Raw genomic sequence first — 17,457 nt, 5'->3', positions numbered from 1 at the left:
TGAGTAAAGCTACGAAATTGGTCTGATAAGGTACAAGAAATGCGATTTGCGTAATGATGTTTACTAATATTACATATATTTGCCAAGTAAACGCGCATGATTTATTTTCCACTACAGTTTTCAATAAAGTAAAAAAAGTCTACAAAAAATGGTTCAAAACAGAAAAAAAAAAAAGGATAAATGAGCTACCAACGAAGCCATTCGAAGGCCAAGATAATTTGATTTTATAATATAAGTCGGCCACCGTAAAGAATTGCCAAAGCTGACGTTTCGAGCGCTAGCCCTTCTTTGGAGCGAACGTCAATTGAGCGATAAGAGAGGGAAATATGCAAGAAAATGTTGACAACACGATCGCCATTGTCCAATAATTGCGTGTTTGAGGTGACAATGTAAAGATACGCTCTTCAATAGATTTGGAAAAAAAATTTCTGCTTTTTGAGAACAGCGTCAAGATTACAGATTATAGCAATTTGCACTTTCCTTCGATAGTTTCAAAGCCTCGGGGTAAAAACAATTTCAAACAGAAAACGGTACATCACAAATTAAGCTGGCTGGAATAAAGTGGATTTTTCAAGTTTTCAAAAAATTAGTTGTGTTTAAAAAAAAATAGAAACTTAGTTTTAGCTAAGTGTAGAAAGAGAAAAAATGTAGTTAGATCGACGTAATTTGTCATTTCTCTGACTGATTGTGGAACTAAAATTAACCAACGTAACCAACTTCATTTTCAGACGAAAACTTGGACCCTAGTCGGACGTCAATTTGTCTTCCCTAAATCCGCTTATCACTAATTTAAAAAGCAGAGGGAAAAAAAAATTGTTATCAAGGCATCGGTACAGCCACAACTTGAGGTTGTCATAAATTGTTAAAAATCCGCTAATCGTGTAAATATCAATCAGTTTCTTTTATGCTGAAGAGTAATCGAGTCATGACATTTTCCACACTACAAAATAGAAATTGTTACGGTAAAACATGGAAAACGTGTTTAGAATAGAAACTAGGAATGTTTAGGATCTTTGATATTATCAATGGAAATTTCCTGAAAATGGATTATGTTTTTGTGTTAACAATCTGTCCTAAAATTTGCTTAAAGTAATTTGACATAAATATGGATATGAAATATGAACTCGTTAGTCGGGAAAGAAGCAGATTTGACTTTCTTGATCACATTAAGTGGATCCATGAAGATCATTTTGGACACTAGTGTCCTATTTTAGGAGCTAGTAGATTCCGATCTCGGACACTAGTATCCGTTTTTAGATATTACCGTTCTATGGATAAAGATGGCCGATTTCAGACACTACTGTCTGAGTTTAGAAACGAGGATCTGAAGTTAGGTATTACTTACCAATTTTGGACACTGCAGTCCGATTTTGGACACTGCCGTCCGATTTTGAACACCGTGAATGACGGTCATCTTTGGTAGAAAAATACCAAAACAATTTGAAAGTTGAGTATGAAGACTTCGTTTGAAAGAAGTCATTCTTCTGTTTTTTTTTTTGTTTTTAGAATACCTTATTCGATATATTGAAGTTCGATATCTTTATAAGGGCAGTTGGCTAATTGTGAAAAAGGGAGCCTCTTTTAGCGAACGTCGAAACCCCCGTACGTTTTATTAATTGTTTTGGGCTACACATATTCACTGATATAGCAAAAAGAGGACACCAATGTCAGTTAGTCACTGAAAAGTCACAATCATAATCCTGTGTGACTGTGGTGCAGTGAGAATCACAAAGCAATAAACACAACCACAGCCTCAACATGAAAGTGAATCTTACAGTCATTCGCCAAAAATGTAGGATAAATAACAATGATTCCACGAGCGAGCGTTGCATACATATATATATATCTTATTAGATGTTTTGCTGTACAGTATCGCTGAGTATTTTACAAGTTGTGCCGTATTTTGACGAGCCTATAGGGCGAATCAAAATACAAACAACGAGTAAAAATACTCAGCGATACTACACAACAAAATTTCTAATAAGAGATTTATTATCCATCGCACCAAATCGTTATTTCAGTGCGGGCGAATTTCGCGGATATTAATTTACGGGGAGTGCGTGATAGAATTGTCCGCCATTTTTTTCCTAAGTTCAATCCAGTTCATCGCTTGCGCGATGCGAGAAAACCTGTCTAACTGGTTCTCTGGAGCAAAAATACCGTGAGATATTTATACCCGTTTCGGGCGTTATTTGTACTCTACGAAGCACAGCTGAATTATAAGAGATGATAGTAGCCAAAGAGGTCCGAGGGCCGAGTTGGTTATAATCCTCTCAAATCCAACAATCGAGTAGAACCAATGTTATATCAAAAACGCCCTAAAATATAGATAAATCTTCCCAGCTTTATTTTGTAAGAACAAACGGAGAGGAAAAACCACAACAACAAATCGATCAACAACTATCAAAACAAGGCTTTCGACGGAAACAAAAGTGGAGACGTACTGTAATAGAAGAAGGACAATGTAGATGTTCTGTCCTCGTTGGCCAAAGCCATCGGCGAGCATATCTGTTAGATGTGACGGAAACGCACTTCGTCTTGAAGACAATTATTCCGATTAAGACATTCCCAGTCAGCGAATCGGACAGAAAGCTAAATCCTGCCCTTTTTTTTTTTCTGCTGTGTGGTCTCGTGGGTTGGTGCAGTTTGATGATAGAGTTCAGTCCATTCATAGTCTCGTTGAAGATTTCATTGGACATTCTGCGTGAGTTGCTAAGGCCAGCTTTGGTTTCTACTTTTACCTCATGATGACTGACCTTGGCTCAATTTATTTGTTTCTTTAGAACAGCGGGGGTATCTGCCAGGTTAAGTCGAATTTGATTCATGTGGTTGCAGGCGGTTGTAGAGAGGGGATGGAAGGTTGCTTACTGGAGGCTATTATTTTCTCAGAAAATGAGTCACCTGATTGCATTAAACCTGTGCTGTATCTCAGATAATTTGGGCTATCTGACAAATCATCATTTTTAAGTAGTGTCTGCCATTGACGACGAACATTGCTCTAAAACAACAACATCAACAACAACAACAACAACAAACACATTATACGAGCTGACTAAAGTCCCAATAACAAATTTCGGAAGGCTGTCATTTGCACCCAAAATAAAGTTAAAACCTCTCCTTAGTGTTTATGTAACTGTCGTAATTGGTTGTCACGATTCCTTTCCGTCAGGAAACAGCAGAATGTAATTAATTTTGGGGCTATATATTCCAAAATTTTCTCATCACTTGCTCGGCACCATACCGAATTCGTTGCTATTGTTTCACATGACGTTTGATAAGCAAACTGCTTCTGATCTAAGTGCTCCTTAGAGTTGAAAAATAAAATTATGGTGATCACCACATGAAACTGTAATAATAAAGGTATGAATTATTGTGCAAACAGACGTGCAACAATTAACATGACAATAGAATGAATAAGGAAGGAAAAAAAATATATTAGTTACTATTGAAAAGACATCTATTTCTAATTTGTTTCGTACTTGAGTTGGTTTTTTTCATAAAAATTAACATCAAAGAGCTTTGATTTATCCCATGAGTTCAAGTAATTAGATTACTTTGTGAAAAATCCTCACCTCCAGTTGCGTTTATCCTCTGGATAATACAGTCTGCGGGTAACATAAAGGGAATGCTATGTTTTGACTGGCGCTTCTCAGTGACTGCATATTATAAAATCGCAAATTGAAATTAAAAAAGTGAGATTAGTTAGTTTAAATTCGTATTTTGTGGGAATCTTCTTAATGTTGCAAACAAACAAAGGTTATCCGGCCCTTTTGGCTTCCAGAAAGCTACGTACACGTTCTGAAACAATAAAAACAGTGGACACACCGACAAGTTATGTGATCTGTTTTATTTTGCAATTTTTCTGTGTGTTCCTCATGCAATTTACAAATTTTGTACGGACTTAACTTGTTCAGTAAAAATTGTTAAATATTAGACACGTTATTTAGTTGTTTTTTTCTGTTTTTTTTTTCTTTTTTTTATGGACCACGATGTCGTCTTGCTCCATGAAATGTCAAAGGATGCCTCTCGCACTTTGCAGGTAACAGATATTTATTTACACTTGCTGTTTTCTGCTTGGGGCAAAATTATCCACGCTGAAACATTATGGCGACTATGTTCCAGCCTGTCCCCGTTTAAGGATTTTTTTTAGACGTTGACGAAAATTTTCACTGAATGTGAAACAGACACAAGGATTTACGGCACAATTTCTAAACTGAAAGTCAGAAAGACGGCTGTGCGAGTGAGGACTGGAACTACACAATCGCCAAGATATTGACCTAAAAAGCCTAGAATATTGAAGGGCAACCAGCAAACCGCGTAGATAACTTCAAAACTTTTTTCTGCTTATTTACGCGTTGATCTTCATTATCCATCGATCGTTCTCCAGGGAGCTTTGGAGTTTGAGTTTCAAAAGTATTACAGAGTAAAGTATGGCCTGCGTGGAGAAAGGCATTATGTTGAAAATGATTTGCCTTTCCTTGCCCAAGAATGATATTGTTTTGTGTAGAAATTTTGATACCAAATCTGCAGGCAATCGATTCCCTGTGTTTCGCTGGGGTCTGCAGCGATGAAGGTGGTAAAGTAAAGTGTTAATGACAAGACAGTTGTCACTATCCAAATTGCGAGGTTGACGAGTTTACTCTTCTTCTTACAAGCATGATTGTGCCCGGGGGAATTTACACCAGTAAGGAAACAAGTGTCTAAGATTTTCAAGTTCTACTCATTCGGTTGGTCAATAATAAAAATGGGTGTCAACAAGTGCACCCTTAAGTTTCCCTCTATGATGCAAATTGCCTCTCAAGGAATTCCCAGTGAATGAAACGAAAAGAAGAGAGCAGCAAACACAGGTTCATTGGCTTGCCCGTTGGCACCTGATGTAGCATTAACGTAAACAAGTTTACGATTATGATGCAATTTACGGCCCTGGCGCATTTTGATAAAGGAGGCCCTTCAGGGCTTGACGGAAATTTCTACAAAACGTAAAACATATGCAAGGATTAACAGCACAATTGGCGTAATTCAGAAAAACAGCGACAATCACAAATGGCGGAATTCGGCCACAACCTTCACTGTCTCCGAGAGAGAGGCCTAAAAAGCCTATGATACTCAAAGGCATCCAGCACATGGCAAATCCCAGTAAGATAGCCGTGGCCATCTTGAGAACTTTTCTGTTTCTTTGAACACGTTGTTCTTCAGCATTTATCGATCGTTCACCTGGAATTGTCTGTATTTTCAGCTTGAAAAGAATGACAGAGTAAAGAGTAGCAAGTAAGATAAAAGGAATTGTCTTGAAGACTACATTCAAAGGCATAACGTGAATGTAATATTTTTCTCGAAAATACTTTGTAAACCATATGCGCCCGCAGTTCAGCTTCTCGCTGAACTCCATGGAGTTGTAAAAGACTAACATTGGAAATGAAGAAGCAGTTGCAACTATCCAAGTTGTCAGGATGACAAATGGACGCACTTTTGAAGTGATGATCGGGGAGTGCAGTGGAAAAACCACAGCCAAAAATCGATCCACAGCGATCAAAATAAGGCTTTGAATGGAAACCCAACTGGAGACATACTGTAATAAAAAGAGCACCAAGCAGATGTTTTTTCCTGGTGGACCGAAGCCGCCGACGTACATCTCTGTGAGAAGCAATGGAAATACAAAAACTGGAAACAACAGATCTGACATTGCCATGTTGACAATGAAGAAGTTAATTGTTGTCCGCATGGTTTTCATCTTGTAGACAACTATTACTATTAAGAAATTTCCACTCAAAGAAGTGACAAGAAGCAGGCCGTAAGCAAAGGTCATTCCAAGGTTTCTTGGTGTGAAGCGACCGTAGTTGATGCAGTTCGCTGGTAGAGTTTCGTTCGCCGGATCCACCGTCATTTTCGTCAGTTCTCGGGTGACCAAAGCTTTGTACCAACTGACTACCAACTCGTCACTGCAAATGGGATGTCTTCCTTTATAGGATTGGCTGAAAAGTCAAACCAGTTTTTATATGGCCGCGCGCAGCTCTAACGAGTCCGATGGAACAATGTAAAAATTGCAACCTGGGCCTTATGAATAATGTCTACAGCCTTTTGCAGTTAGTCTAAATTGGAGCGTGTCGTAAATCACCATGCGAAAGTGACTACTGGGCGAAAATTGGTTGATTCTGACAAAACCCCTAGAAGGCTTTGTTCGAGTGATTGGCGTAAAAATCGATACGATTCGGGTCTTTCAAACGCTACGGTAACAAATAATTAAAATCTTTCAGAGGGGTGAATTTTAGTGTTTGTCTTCTGTGACAAATAATAAATAGAATAAAAGCAGGTATCTAGAGCAAACAAAATATGTATTTGAGTCTGACAATAAGATGAACGTTTTTTATTGCGCTGTTGCGTATGTTGTACCCCTTATGATATTTCTTGCTTTAGACTGTAAAACAAAAAGTGTTACAAAAATCATATCACTATGAGAGTTTTATTAAATACAGGTCACCTCTTCACGAGAAATTTTTTCAATATTTATTTTTGAAAAATATTTCAGTCACCTACGACAAGATTGTATCATGGAAGGTCCTTCATCGACAAGACCTTGAAAATTGGTTTTTTTCGGATGTTTGTATTTGTGAGAATGTTTTTTTTTATTTTGGAACGTTTCTTTCGATGACGTTCCTTTTGAACGGTAGAGAAATAAACTATCGGATATCATTTTAATTACAGCAGTGGTTGTTCAAACAATTTTCCTGGCAAGGGCAATGAATTCAAACTCGAACAGCTGCACGACACATTTAGCAAACTTTCAAATTACCTTTCTGATATCAGATTCTTTAGTTTGCAGTCAAAATGCCAGATGGAAGCTCTAAAACTACAACCAACTGGAGACAAACCATCTCACTAGTCCGGCAAAAATTTAGAAAAACAGCCTTTTTGTGACGCTGACCCGAAAAATTCTTAGATAGGATCAATTAAATTTATTTGTCTATGTAATGAAAAACATGCGAAGTACATTGCGAGTTCCTTTATAATCGTTTATACGATCAAACTACAGCAACGTTAAGTTTTACTCATTTTCCTTAAAAGATCTTGAAAATTTGAAAACTGAGGTAAGAACTTGGACCGAGGTCATGAGTTCACCTTGTAAACAGGGCCGTAGCTAGCAAGAGGCAAGACGAGGCAATTGCCTCGTCTTAATTTTGGCCTTTTTTAATTTTTTCTTAAAAATTGACTTTTCTGAAGAAAAATGCCACGGAAAATCCTTAAAAGAGCATTTATAAACCTCTAGGTTTCAAAGTTTTCTGGGGGGCACGCCCCCAGACCCCTCTAGCGGCTCGCGCCTTCGGCGCTCGAAACTTGCCTCGTCTTATCCTGAAATCTGGCTACAACCCTGTTGTAAAACGATAAGATATCTGCAGAAAGGGATTGACATCGACGACCATTGACATACATTCACTGCGCGACAAATTAAATTTCTAAAGGCTGATAGTTTCGAAAGAAACTGTTTGGGGCTGCGTCGGTGGGAGTAACGAAATAATTTGGATATATCAACAAAGTTGAAATGGTAAATTGGCCACCGTAATGATTACAAAAGCTGACGTTTCGAGCGTTAGCCCTTCGTCGGAGCGAATAGAGGAATTGTGGGTTGTGTGTGCTTTTAAAGGCAGAAAATGGAGCTACGTTATTGGTGGGTGCATGGCAACGAGAAAAACGTTTTCCTCTATTCGCTCCGACGAAGGGCTAACGCTCGAAACGTCAGCTTTTGTAATCATTACGGTGGCCAATTTACCATTTCAACTTTGTTGATATATCCAAATTATTAACTTAAATTTCTACTGTTCCGTCGCGTCTGAGCTCGCATGGAACAGCACACAAGTGCAAACTTTGGAAAGGAGGGAGGAAAGTGATATCGAAGTACTTATTGACACTGAGTTGCAAAGTAGTTGACGGGCCCTCTTTTAAATGAAAATTTCCTTACCATTACCCTTACCGAATGTAAGAAACAAGTACTGTGATAATAACAAAGATTATTACAATAAAAGGTGAGAATGCCAAGACTTTTGACACGCACTGTTTGAAAACTGCATATTATCTGTTCAACATTCTCGCATCTTTGCGTAATATTTCTCGATCACTAAAAGCTTAAAATTCTCAGGATCGGTTTTTTTCAAAATCATCCTAAGAGAACACGTCATGCAACACCTATTGTCACGCAGAGAGACGTTGTGTGACAGGATTATCAACAGCTCCCAAGAGACTTCATTCGTTCTTGCAAATAAATGGAACAAGTAATTTATCCTTTCTTTCTGTTGAAGGACATATTGCACAATTTTGCAGCTCAATATCCTGTACCATTTATTCAGCCCAGAGTTGCAACCTTAACAAGTACAGTTCCTTTGTCTGGAAAATGACCACTGGGCATTTTAAATACCAAACAAATTGGATTTTAATTCGCATCAGAGTAAGTCAGTTTTGCTTCGCATTGATTTCAACATTTCTTGTTCGTCATTTCTTTTTTTTAAATATAACATGAGACCTCTTAATGTTAACCCCGATCGTGAAACATGAGACGCAATTTCAAGTTCGGTCTCCTTTTTTTTCACACTAATAACAGTGGTATGCATTGCTTCACTTTGGATATAAGGAACAATTTCCCAGGATCGGAAACAGGTAAGTCAAGACATTTGATAGGATAATTTTTTTCCAGTGACGTCCCTACCAAACAATTGAAGGTGACCAACGCTTCAACACGAAATTAAGTTACTCTCACAAATTGGGCAAATCCAATTCTTATAGTTAAGGGTAAACATACAGTAGTTGGTAGTACCTCAAATGTTTCTCGGAGCTTTATTCCCGTGTATCGGCAGTTTATAACTTGTAAAAGGCTCTCTGTTCCGATGAACGCATTCTTCGGGACGCGAACTGGTAAAGTTGACTGGAAACCCTGAAAACTATAGGCTATAAACCTTTGGGGTAATTTTCTAAATGTTGCATAAGTGGGGGTATAACAAGCTAATTTGGTTTCATTAACTGAATGGATAATGTAAACTGGTTACCGTGGAGAGTTTCTAAAACTGACGTTTCGTGCGTTAGCCATTCTAAACGTCAACTTGCACCTCTAGCCTCGTTGCTCGCGAGGAAGTTTAAGGCCGTTGCGCAAGAGGACTTTAAGGGATTTGACACTGACTGATGAGACGTTACTTTGCCAGACCTCTTCCCAGCTCGCCTCCAACTTACTCGCAGAGAAAGAAACGTGAGGGGCCTGCTCACGAGCTATTGAATTATCAAAGTCTGCGTGCAGAATACTTGCGACAATTGACGCATTATGAAATGAGAAACTCAGACAAATGAACCGATTGCAAATTGCCTAAAATGGAGAAGCCTTCTGTACAAACATAACGCTACACGAAAACAATGTCCTTCTAGATTTTGTTAAAAACTGAGTAAAATGACCGATCAGAGAATTTCTGCTTGTAATTGAGGGAGTATGAAATGAAGCCACTGATAACGAAGATAATTTATTGGAGCTTCCGCTTACAGACCTTTTCGTGAGCGCGAATAACTTTGTGGAAAAGGATCGGACCATAGGAGAAGGGGAGGGAGGGAGGGTTGGGTAGTCACCTGTCTAAGGTATGTCATCGGGTATGTACCACCATTCCAACTGCTATGGTTATAAAGTTGCTTTTGGTCTTATGTTTCGGTCTGAACAGGGAATCACGAGAGTCTACAAATTCACAAGTATTTTTCAAAGGGGTGAGTACTTTGGATATAAGCTCTGAAAACGGGTGTAGAAAATGGTCTGTTTTGGTCTGGATGTGGAGAAGGCGCAGTGTAACCTTTCCAAGACCCCCAACCCCAGCCTCCCCTCCCCAGCCAACCCCTCGCTCGGCCTAACTAAAATAGTTGTGGTACCAGCGAGATCCATAACTTGCATTGGGAACTTTCCTAGCCGGAAAGTTTTTCCGCTCATGCGGGTGGTCTGCATTTTTCAAGCGTAATTTCTTCGACACCTGAAACGACTTTGCTCTCATTTGTGAATATTACAATGCCTGAAATGAGGTTCGAAGTCTTCACACAAAATTCATTCGTCTCGAAACACGTACATCGATAATATTGTCGGTAATTCACTGAAAAAAAATTATGGAGATGGATTTCAACGAGATAGCACCAAATTCCTTCTAAGCAACTTCTTTTCGCAGAAAGCTTCCAGTGTAAAGAGTTGCAATTTGATAGCGACAAAGATTCAAGAATGTCCCAGAGGTGGAGCTTATTTTTGATATGACGCAGCGAACTTTAAATTTGTCAGTTGTCGATCTGCGAAAAACCGTTTGTGCTTGTAAAGATGCTGAATATCTTTAAAACAATTAGTTTTCTAGCGTTTCTTCAGACGCATAACTTGACTAGCCGTGCTTCCTCCGAAGAAAAAATTTCTTACCTTAGAGATTACATCTTGGTCAAATTGGAAACATTTCAAAATAAAAGCGGAAAAAGTGACTCCCACTCTTGTCTTTCTGTTGTTTTTTTTTATAAGAAAATTAATTCAAATACTTTTTAGCTTAGGGACATTTTTTAACGTTAACAATGCGGTTTTCGTATTGCCCAGATACACTGGTCACGTCCGAGTTGATTTACTGAAATACTTCACCACACAACTTTAAAAACACATGAAGAACGTTTTCAGGCTCAAATCGCAAAACAGAACGTTCGGCCTCGGCCCCAGTATTAGACATTCTTGTTGAAAAAAAAAAAAAGAGTGTATCAAACACAAATGGCTCGTTGACTTCTTCCTTTCTGTCCTGGACTTAATTTCGGATAGATTTCGCAAGCCTTCCGCTTGTGAATGGGTTAACCCACTTAGCCAAGCTGGGAAATTAGTGCTTTTTATTTGTTCAGAAATGTTAGGGTCTTGTTTCTGGAGGAATCTACCGATCATTTAATGAATACTTTTCTCTCATCCGGGAGGTCGAATCAATTAATTTAAAGTTGGTTTGTGATCAGTGGAACTGTTTTTCTAACTAATGCTGTTAATTATTTCGTGAGTAACTTGAAAAAACAGTATCGCATGACACAAATAAAATTGTCAAACAAACGACCTAGGACGGTTGTTGAGAGCAACAAAGGGGAGACATTTCTTTTATTTTATCAACATTTTGCTAAACCGTAAGTTCTTAACAAATCCTCAGTTATCTATCAAAGTCGTTTACTTAAATATTTTCCATATTTGGCAATGTTGGTACTCGCCGTCATGTGCTCATTTTAAGGAAAAACGCTTGCAGAACTGTTTATAAAACTAAGTAGCGGACCCTGGATGGAATCCACCATTTTTACAAGTATATCTCGAAATAACTTACGCAAAGGTGAGCATCAAGACCAAGTTATTATTCCTGCAACGCACCGATCTGCATACAGCTTTAACTGTCAAACTCTTAAATAAAAGAGGAAGTACAGCTTTATTTGAGTAAACAAAACCATAACAGCTACATCCTCTTTCAGTTGGGAAAGGGTGTCATAAATTGACGTTCACGTTTCTGTCAAACTATCTTGAAAAGTAGTTTACAGTTCATCGTCGCTTTCTCAAAAAGATCTCTTTGATTAATGGCTATAGTGTGTTTTGTTTTGCTCCTAATCAGTTGAATATTTCAAATAAACGGCTCCATTTTTTCCCATGGGTTTCAACGTTAAATCTATTATTAGCCTAACCATGGCCTAACAGTCAGTATAAAAGGCGTTCCCTTTGAACCGGGATTCAAACGCAACTCCTGTAAAATTTCCAGTGGAAGAGAAAACGGAGTTAATGTAAGTGATCTTGTTCATTTCTCGGTCAGTCTCATACTTATGTCTGTCTTTACGAAATACTTCGTTGGGTTAAAAATTTTGGGATTGTCCATCGCTTTTGATAAAAAAAAAAAATCAATTTAAGCTGCTACGTTTAGCAATCTTGCGAAAGCCTGTTTTGAGAAGAACTGAATCGTTTTACTGGTTCATAACTTTGAATTCGTTTCTTTGAGCGTTGTAATGAAGTTTTTACACGCACTGGATGCGTTGTAAGCCAAGTGTGAACTTTACTTGCAGAGATAAAATCGAGTATGGAACGCCCTCCTTTCGGGAAATATCACCGTGTTCTTTCATAATGCTCTCTTGAGTGATCGAAAGAGTTCGCAATTTGAAATAAATTCTCTTCTTGCCACAATTGGATTTACCTGGAATATTCAATAATTTTGTATTTGCTCTTTTTCTTGCTATTTTTTTGTGGGCGTAGTACGTACGAATTCAGTTGTGACGAAATGTTCAGATCGTTCTCCGTATACATCGCTTCTGAATCGTACTGTTAACATTGTTTTTGCAACCGCTTTTTCCCCTGCACAACCCAACCAGAAAACCTTACCATTATCTGTCTACCAAAACAAAATTAATCTTTAATCCCGCTACAACCTTTTTCATTTCACGTTTCTTGAAAATCGTAATGACATTGTTTTGGTGACAAACGTAAACTCATCCCTCGACGACGGGTTTCTGCTGAACTAAGGAAAAACCAAAAGAAAAGGACCCCTGAGGTCTTCGTCAGATGAAACTCCTATCAAAGAGAAATTCCCCAATTATTTTAGCCAAAAGCTTCCGTAATATTCATCTGCACAGCTGTTGAAGAAAAATAAACAGTTATTGCATACAAACAAACAAAGCTACATTAGTTTCTCCATTAGAATCGATAGCGCTATCATTTCATCTTAAAATAAACGACTTGGTTTTATTGCCATATGGATATCTTCCTTTAAGCGAAGAGACAAGGCGTTTTGTTACACGAGAGTATTGTTTTAAACCTTTCACCGCCAAGGGTGATTAAAATTCAATTTCTTCCTTACAATATCACGGTTGAATCAAGCATTCGGGCTAGGAGAATATAAGAAACGATCGCCATTTAAAGAAGCTCTTGATTTTTAAACAGATGTATAGAGAACAGTATAGAAAATACATTTACTGATGTCAGGTTGTAAAGGGCTAAGCAAGACTCACATAACATATCCCGATACCACAACATGAAGTAATTAACAACTATTCACCGAAGTCAACAGTTAGTATATGCTAGAACAGTGAAATTATATAGCACAAAAAGATTTTAACTCATTTATTCCAGCAACGGTAACAATGTAACAATCGGGCGTGAACCCCGAGTTGCTTAAAGGTGAATAGCAAAAGATATTCGAGGTTTGAGAGGCCGCCAGTCAGAGCGCGTCCCCAAAGCTCTCAACTGTTTTAGTATATATATAACTGCAGACAGTGCACACTGTTTCGACCTATGTGGATCTCATCAGTGCAGTGCAGACACTGGGCCAAGCTCTGGAATAAACCATTGCCTGGGCGCTACACTTGTGGGACCAAGTGCAGACATGTTGCCATGCGAGAGTGCTCAAATCACAACTAAGGTGATGATATATATATATATATATATATAAAGTGTGACTTGATTTTCGTAGAACAGTGCTCAATACATAGAAGTAGAGAACAACTGAACAACACGAAACAGATAATCGACAACTATAACAAACGCATCCTAACAGCATGTATACAGTCTGATGACACCGCCACCGCCACTACCATTGATAACAACAAGACATGCAACTGCCGACAAAAGAACACATGCCCGCTCGACGGAAACTGCCTGCAACCATCAGTAATCTACCAAGCCTCCGTTACACGCAAAGACAACAACACGACAGAAACGTACATCGGACTCACAGAGAATGACTTCAAAACAAGATACAGAAACCACACCGCATCATTCCGCCACGCTAAACACAGAAACTCTACCGAACTCAGCAAGCACATCTGGACCCTCAAAGACAACAACATCGATCACTTTATTTCCTGGCGCATTCTCTCATCGCACTCACCGTATAACAGCTCAACTAAAAGATGCAACCTCTGCCTCAAAGAAAAATTCCTAATCATCTGCCGGCCCGAACTATGAACACTAAACAAACGTAATGAACTTGTGTCTTATTGCCGCCACAGAAGCAAAGCCCTCCTACGCAACAACTAAACTGTCAATTTCGCGCTGCATAAATTAGACTAGTTAGATCATGCAAATTATATTGTATATAAGCAATGGTAAAGTTTATTCTCATTAAATCCCCTGATGAGTGGGCGACCACGAAACAGGCTTGTAGGGATGAACTTGTAGTTTACTTGTCTTTTTCCTCCCACAATATATACTTCGCTCTACTTCTATGTATTGAGCACTGTTCTACGAAAATCAAGTCACACTTTACACATATATATATATATATATATATATAACTGCAGACAGTGCACACTGTTTCGACCTATGTGGGTCTCATCAGTGCAGTGCAGACACTGGGCCAAGCTCTGGAATAAACCATTGCCTGGGCGCTACACTTGTGGGACCAAGTGCAGACACGTTGCCATGCGAGAGTGCTCAAATCACAACTAAGGTGATGAGCTTCGCCCGCAGGCTAAGTGCATGGCAACCCCAGTGTAGAGTGCTCAATCGCAAGGTAGCCAAAAGGCAAAGCCAAGCGTCAGGTGCATAGGACGAGATAGGACTTTTAACCTTTTCGAAACAGATCTGTAGTGCCAATTTTTTTAGTGCGAAGTTTTAATTTTTATTTTCCTAAATAATTTTTTACAAAGCTCCATGATTGTAGAGCACTCTCCGATCCAAGGATATGGTTTTTACGTTTATATATAGTATATATCTACACTAACCGTAGCTTTCTTTTCATTAACTCAAATGTCCATTGTTGTGGTAAATTATTATATATAGTTTATATATAGTATATATATATATATATATATATCTATATACACTAACTGTAGCTTTCTTTCCATATATTCGAATGTCCATTGTTGTGCTAAATTATTTTAGAACTACTCTATAGAGAAAAACACTTTTCAATTTTCCAACTGACTTTTCGCCAAAAATTCACTTCATGATTCTATAAATTTCTTCTTTAGAAAAATGTCCCTGAAGGTCGTAATCGTAGCCGTTCATCTGCTAATGATCCTCATAGTGGACCCCTCATCCGGGAACTTCTGCGATCAGGGCCCCCCGGGGCGGTATTGTTACAAGGACCTTACGGGCTGGTATGATTGCAAAATTGATAGCAAAACTCAAAAGATGATAGAGACGAAACACAACTGTCCACCCAATAAAAGGTGAGGAAATTACAGATATGTCTACGTCTGTGTTTGCGGTGCCCATTGTACATCGCCAATCATTTTCGGAAAAAATTTGAAGTTGAACCCTTTCAGCGATAGGGGGGGGGGAGGGAGGGTGGAAGTGAGCTTGATCTGGAAGTGAGCTTGATGCGCAACGGGTTTGAGTTAAATTCTGAATATTACCTTATGAGTCTGTTGGCTGAGTCGAAACGCTGCGTCATAGCAGCTGAAAATATTTTTTCACAAATAGTTAAGGATTCAGCCATAATTTATTGCCTGGTTGAGGGGAGACCTTTCTTATCTCCCTCCCCCTCTACTCCCCCTCCCCCTCCACTCCCCCCTCCCCCTCCACTCCCCCTCCACTCTCCCCCCTCCACTCCCCCTCCCCCTCCTCCTCCACTCCCCCTCCAGTCCTCTCCCCTTTCCCCTCCCCCTCCACTCCCCCTCCTCCCTCCACTCCTCCCCCTTCCAGTGCACTGTCTCTCCCCCCTGCACTCCCCCCTCCCCCTCCACTTCCCACTCCCCCCTCCACTCCCCCTCCCTCCAGACGACAAGTAGTTACTAGTCGCTAATAATTTTTTCATTGCATGATTCTGTCAAGGTGTCAGTGTTTTTACGGCCCAAGCTGCTCATCAAACATAACAGATCCTTGCGCTACATACCAACTGCCCCCTCCCCTGCCGAAAGTGTTTTCCACTTTTTACACCACAACAGTCACAACTTGTGTAAACAAAGCCTGCACTAGTGAGACAAATATTGGCGAACTACTGCAGAATGCCACCGCTGGAGAGCAACGACGTGATGAAATCGGAATAAGCTGGAACACGCGGTTTATCTTCCCCTTCCAGTACATCGAAAACGACGACTATATCCAGGTAACTAGGGTGCTTGTAAATTTAGGAAAGCCTGTATTCTTTAACGATCGCCACATATTTTGTAGATGGTGCTTGTTTCTTTACGCCTGTGTTTCTTTTCAATGAACGAGGTGAAGACTAATTGCGCCAGATGACGAAGTCTGTACTTTGGCGGACACGCTTTCTTTTTCCAACGCAGCTGGTGCTTTTTTTATGCACGAAATTAGTATGTTTTTTTTTTCACATATTATCACAGCCACACTTTCTGTAAGGCACCAAGAAAAGCCTTGAGGAGGGATGTAGTTTACCCTAAAGTCACTAGCAGTAAGAAATAGCAAGGAAGTTTACGCGATCAAGGATATGAGAAAATCCTTCCGTAGTAGTGTCGTGTCTGATAAGCTCCATTTTGTTAAGGCACCTTTTCCCCCTACCAGCAGTCCAAGCACTATCAGCACTGCAATATTGGTTTTTCATTATAATCTCATATGTTTTAGTTCGAAACAGCTTGGTTTAAGAAGAACTGCACCCTTAAAACCCGTTCCATTTTCCCGCGCTTTGGAGTACCGTATTATTTCACGTGTGAACTGTCAGAGAAGTATATGGAAAAGTACAACGCAACACTAAAGATGTGTGCATGGGAGTCTGGGGGCCGCAGTAAGACCGAGATGGTCTCCTCAGAGAGATGGTACCTGGAAAGCCTCCCTAATAGTCAGTACAGGCCATATATGTACCAGTCCATCGCGCGACCAACTCCCAGTAGCAACATCACTGTATACGCTGATACCATGTACTATTCATTTTTCACGGATTTCTTGGATCCAAGCCAGCTGACGATGCCTACATTTTGCGCTCAGGGAGCCGCAGTTTTCTACAAAACTGAGGTTTAAGATCCTACGCTCCTGCATGCTCGCGTCTGACTTTCGGCAGAAGAGATTCCATACATTCTGGCAGGGAAAAAAAGATATGTTGATGATGTAGACTGTTAGAATTATTGAGGGATTCCCCAATTGACTTTTGACGAAGATTTGAAAAGATAAATCTTCTTTGAAAAAAAGTCCCAAACAAATTTATCTCATAATACAAAATTGTACTATCGCGAGTTTCTGAAGTAAATTCATGGTAATCTGCTCCTCACTTTGACAATAAAAAATTAGCCTATGGTTTTTGAAACGTTTCCTCCTTATTTTTAAGGTTAGCCTCTATGTGAGGTAATGAGGGAAGGGGAAAGAATTTAAAACCCGCATAGGGAAAGGGGTACACATTTCACGAGTCGCCTTTTCGTAGTCTTGAGCAGAAGCCTTTCACTACACAAGTATGTATTTTTCCACCCCCTCCCCCATGTTAAGATTTAGTCTTCGTTCCACTATCCCTCTTTTCACTTTGCGCTTTCTAGTACGATTTCGAACCTTCTATTGTATACCCAGTTTTAGGAGCCTTCATATGAAGTAAA

General features: G+C 39.4%; 2 protein-coding genes across 2 annotated transcripts; one reads left to right on the top strand and one right to left on the bottom strand.

Annotated features, from left to right (window-relative positions):
* Nucleotides 1–4,915: 4,915 nt before the first annotated feature.
* LOC111337499 (RYamide receptor-like) lies at nt 4,916–5,884 on the bottom strand. Its single transcript, XM_022943814.1, has one exon. It carries the CDS (start codon nt 5,882–5,884, stop codon nt 4,916–4,918), a length of 969 nt encoding a protein of 322 aa, XP_022799549.1.
* Nucleotides 5,885–11,702: 5,818 nt separating this feature from the next.
* LOC111337498 (uncharacterized) lies at nt 11,703–17,169 on the top strand. Its single transcript, XM_088730885.1, has 4 exons — nt 11,703–11,772; nt 14,950–15,150; nt 15,755–16,028; nt 16,502–17,169. Exons 2-4 carry the CDS (start codon nt 14,954–14,956, stop codon nt 16,892–16,894), a joined length of 864 nt encoding a protein of 287 aa, XP_088587011.1. The 5' UTR covers nt 11,703–11,772; nt 14,950–14,953; the 3' UTR covers nt 16,895–17,169.
* Nucleotides 17,170–17,457: the final 288 nt, after the last annotated feature.

Source organism: Stylophora pistillata, chromosome 8, assembly GCF_964205215.1.
Source record: "Stylophora pistillata chromosome 8, jaStyPist1.2, whole genome shotgun sequence".
Taxonomy (NCBI): domain Eukaryota; kingdom Metazoa; phylum Cnidaria; class Anthozoa; order Scleractinia; family Pocilloporidae; genus Stylophora; species Stylophora pistillata.
Note: the sequence above shows the minus strand (reverse complement) of the source record. Positions and strands in the feature narration are given on the sequence as shown.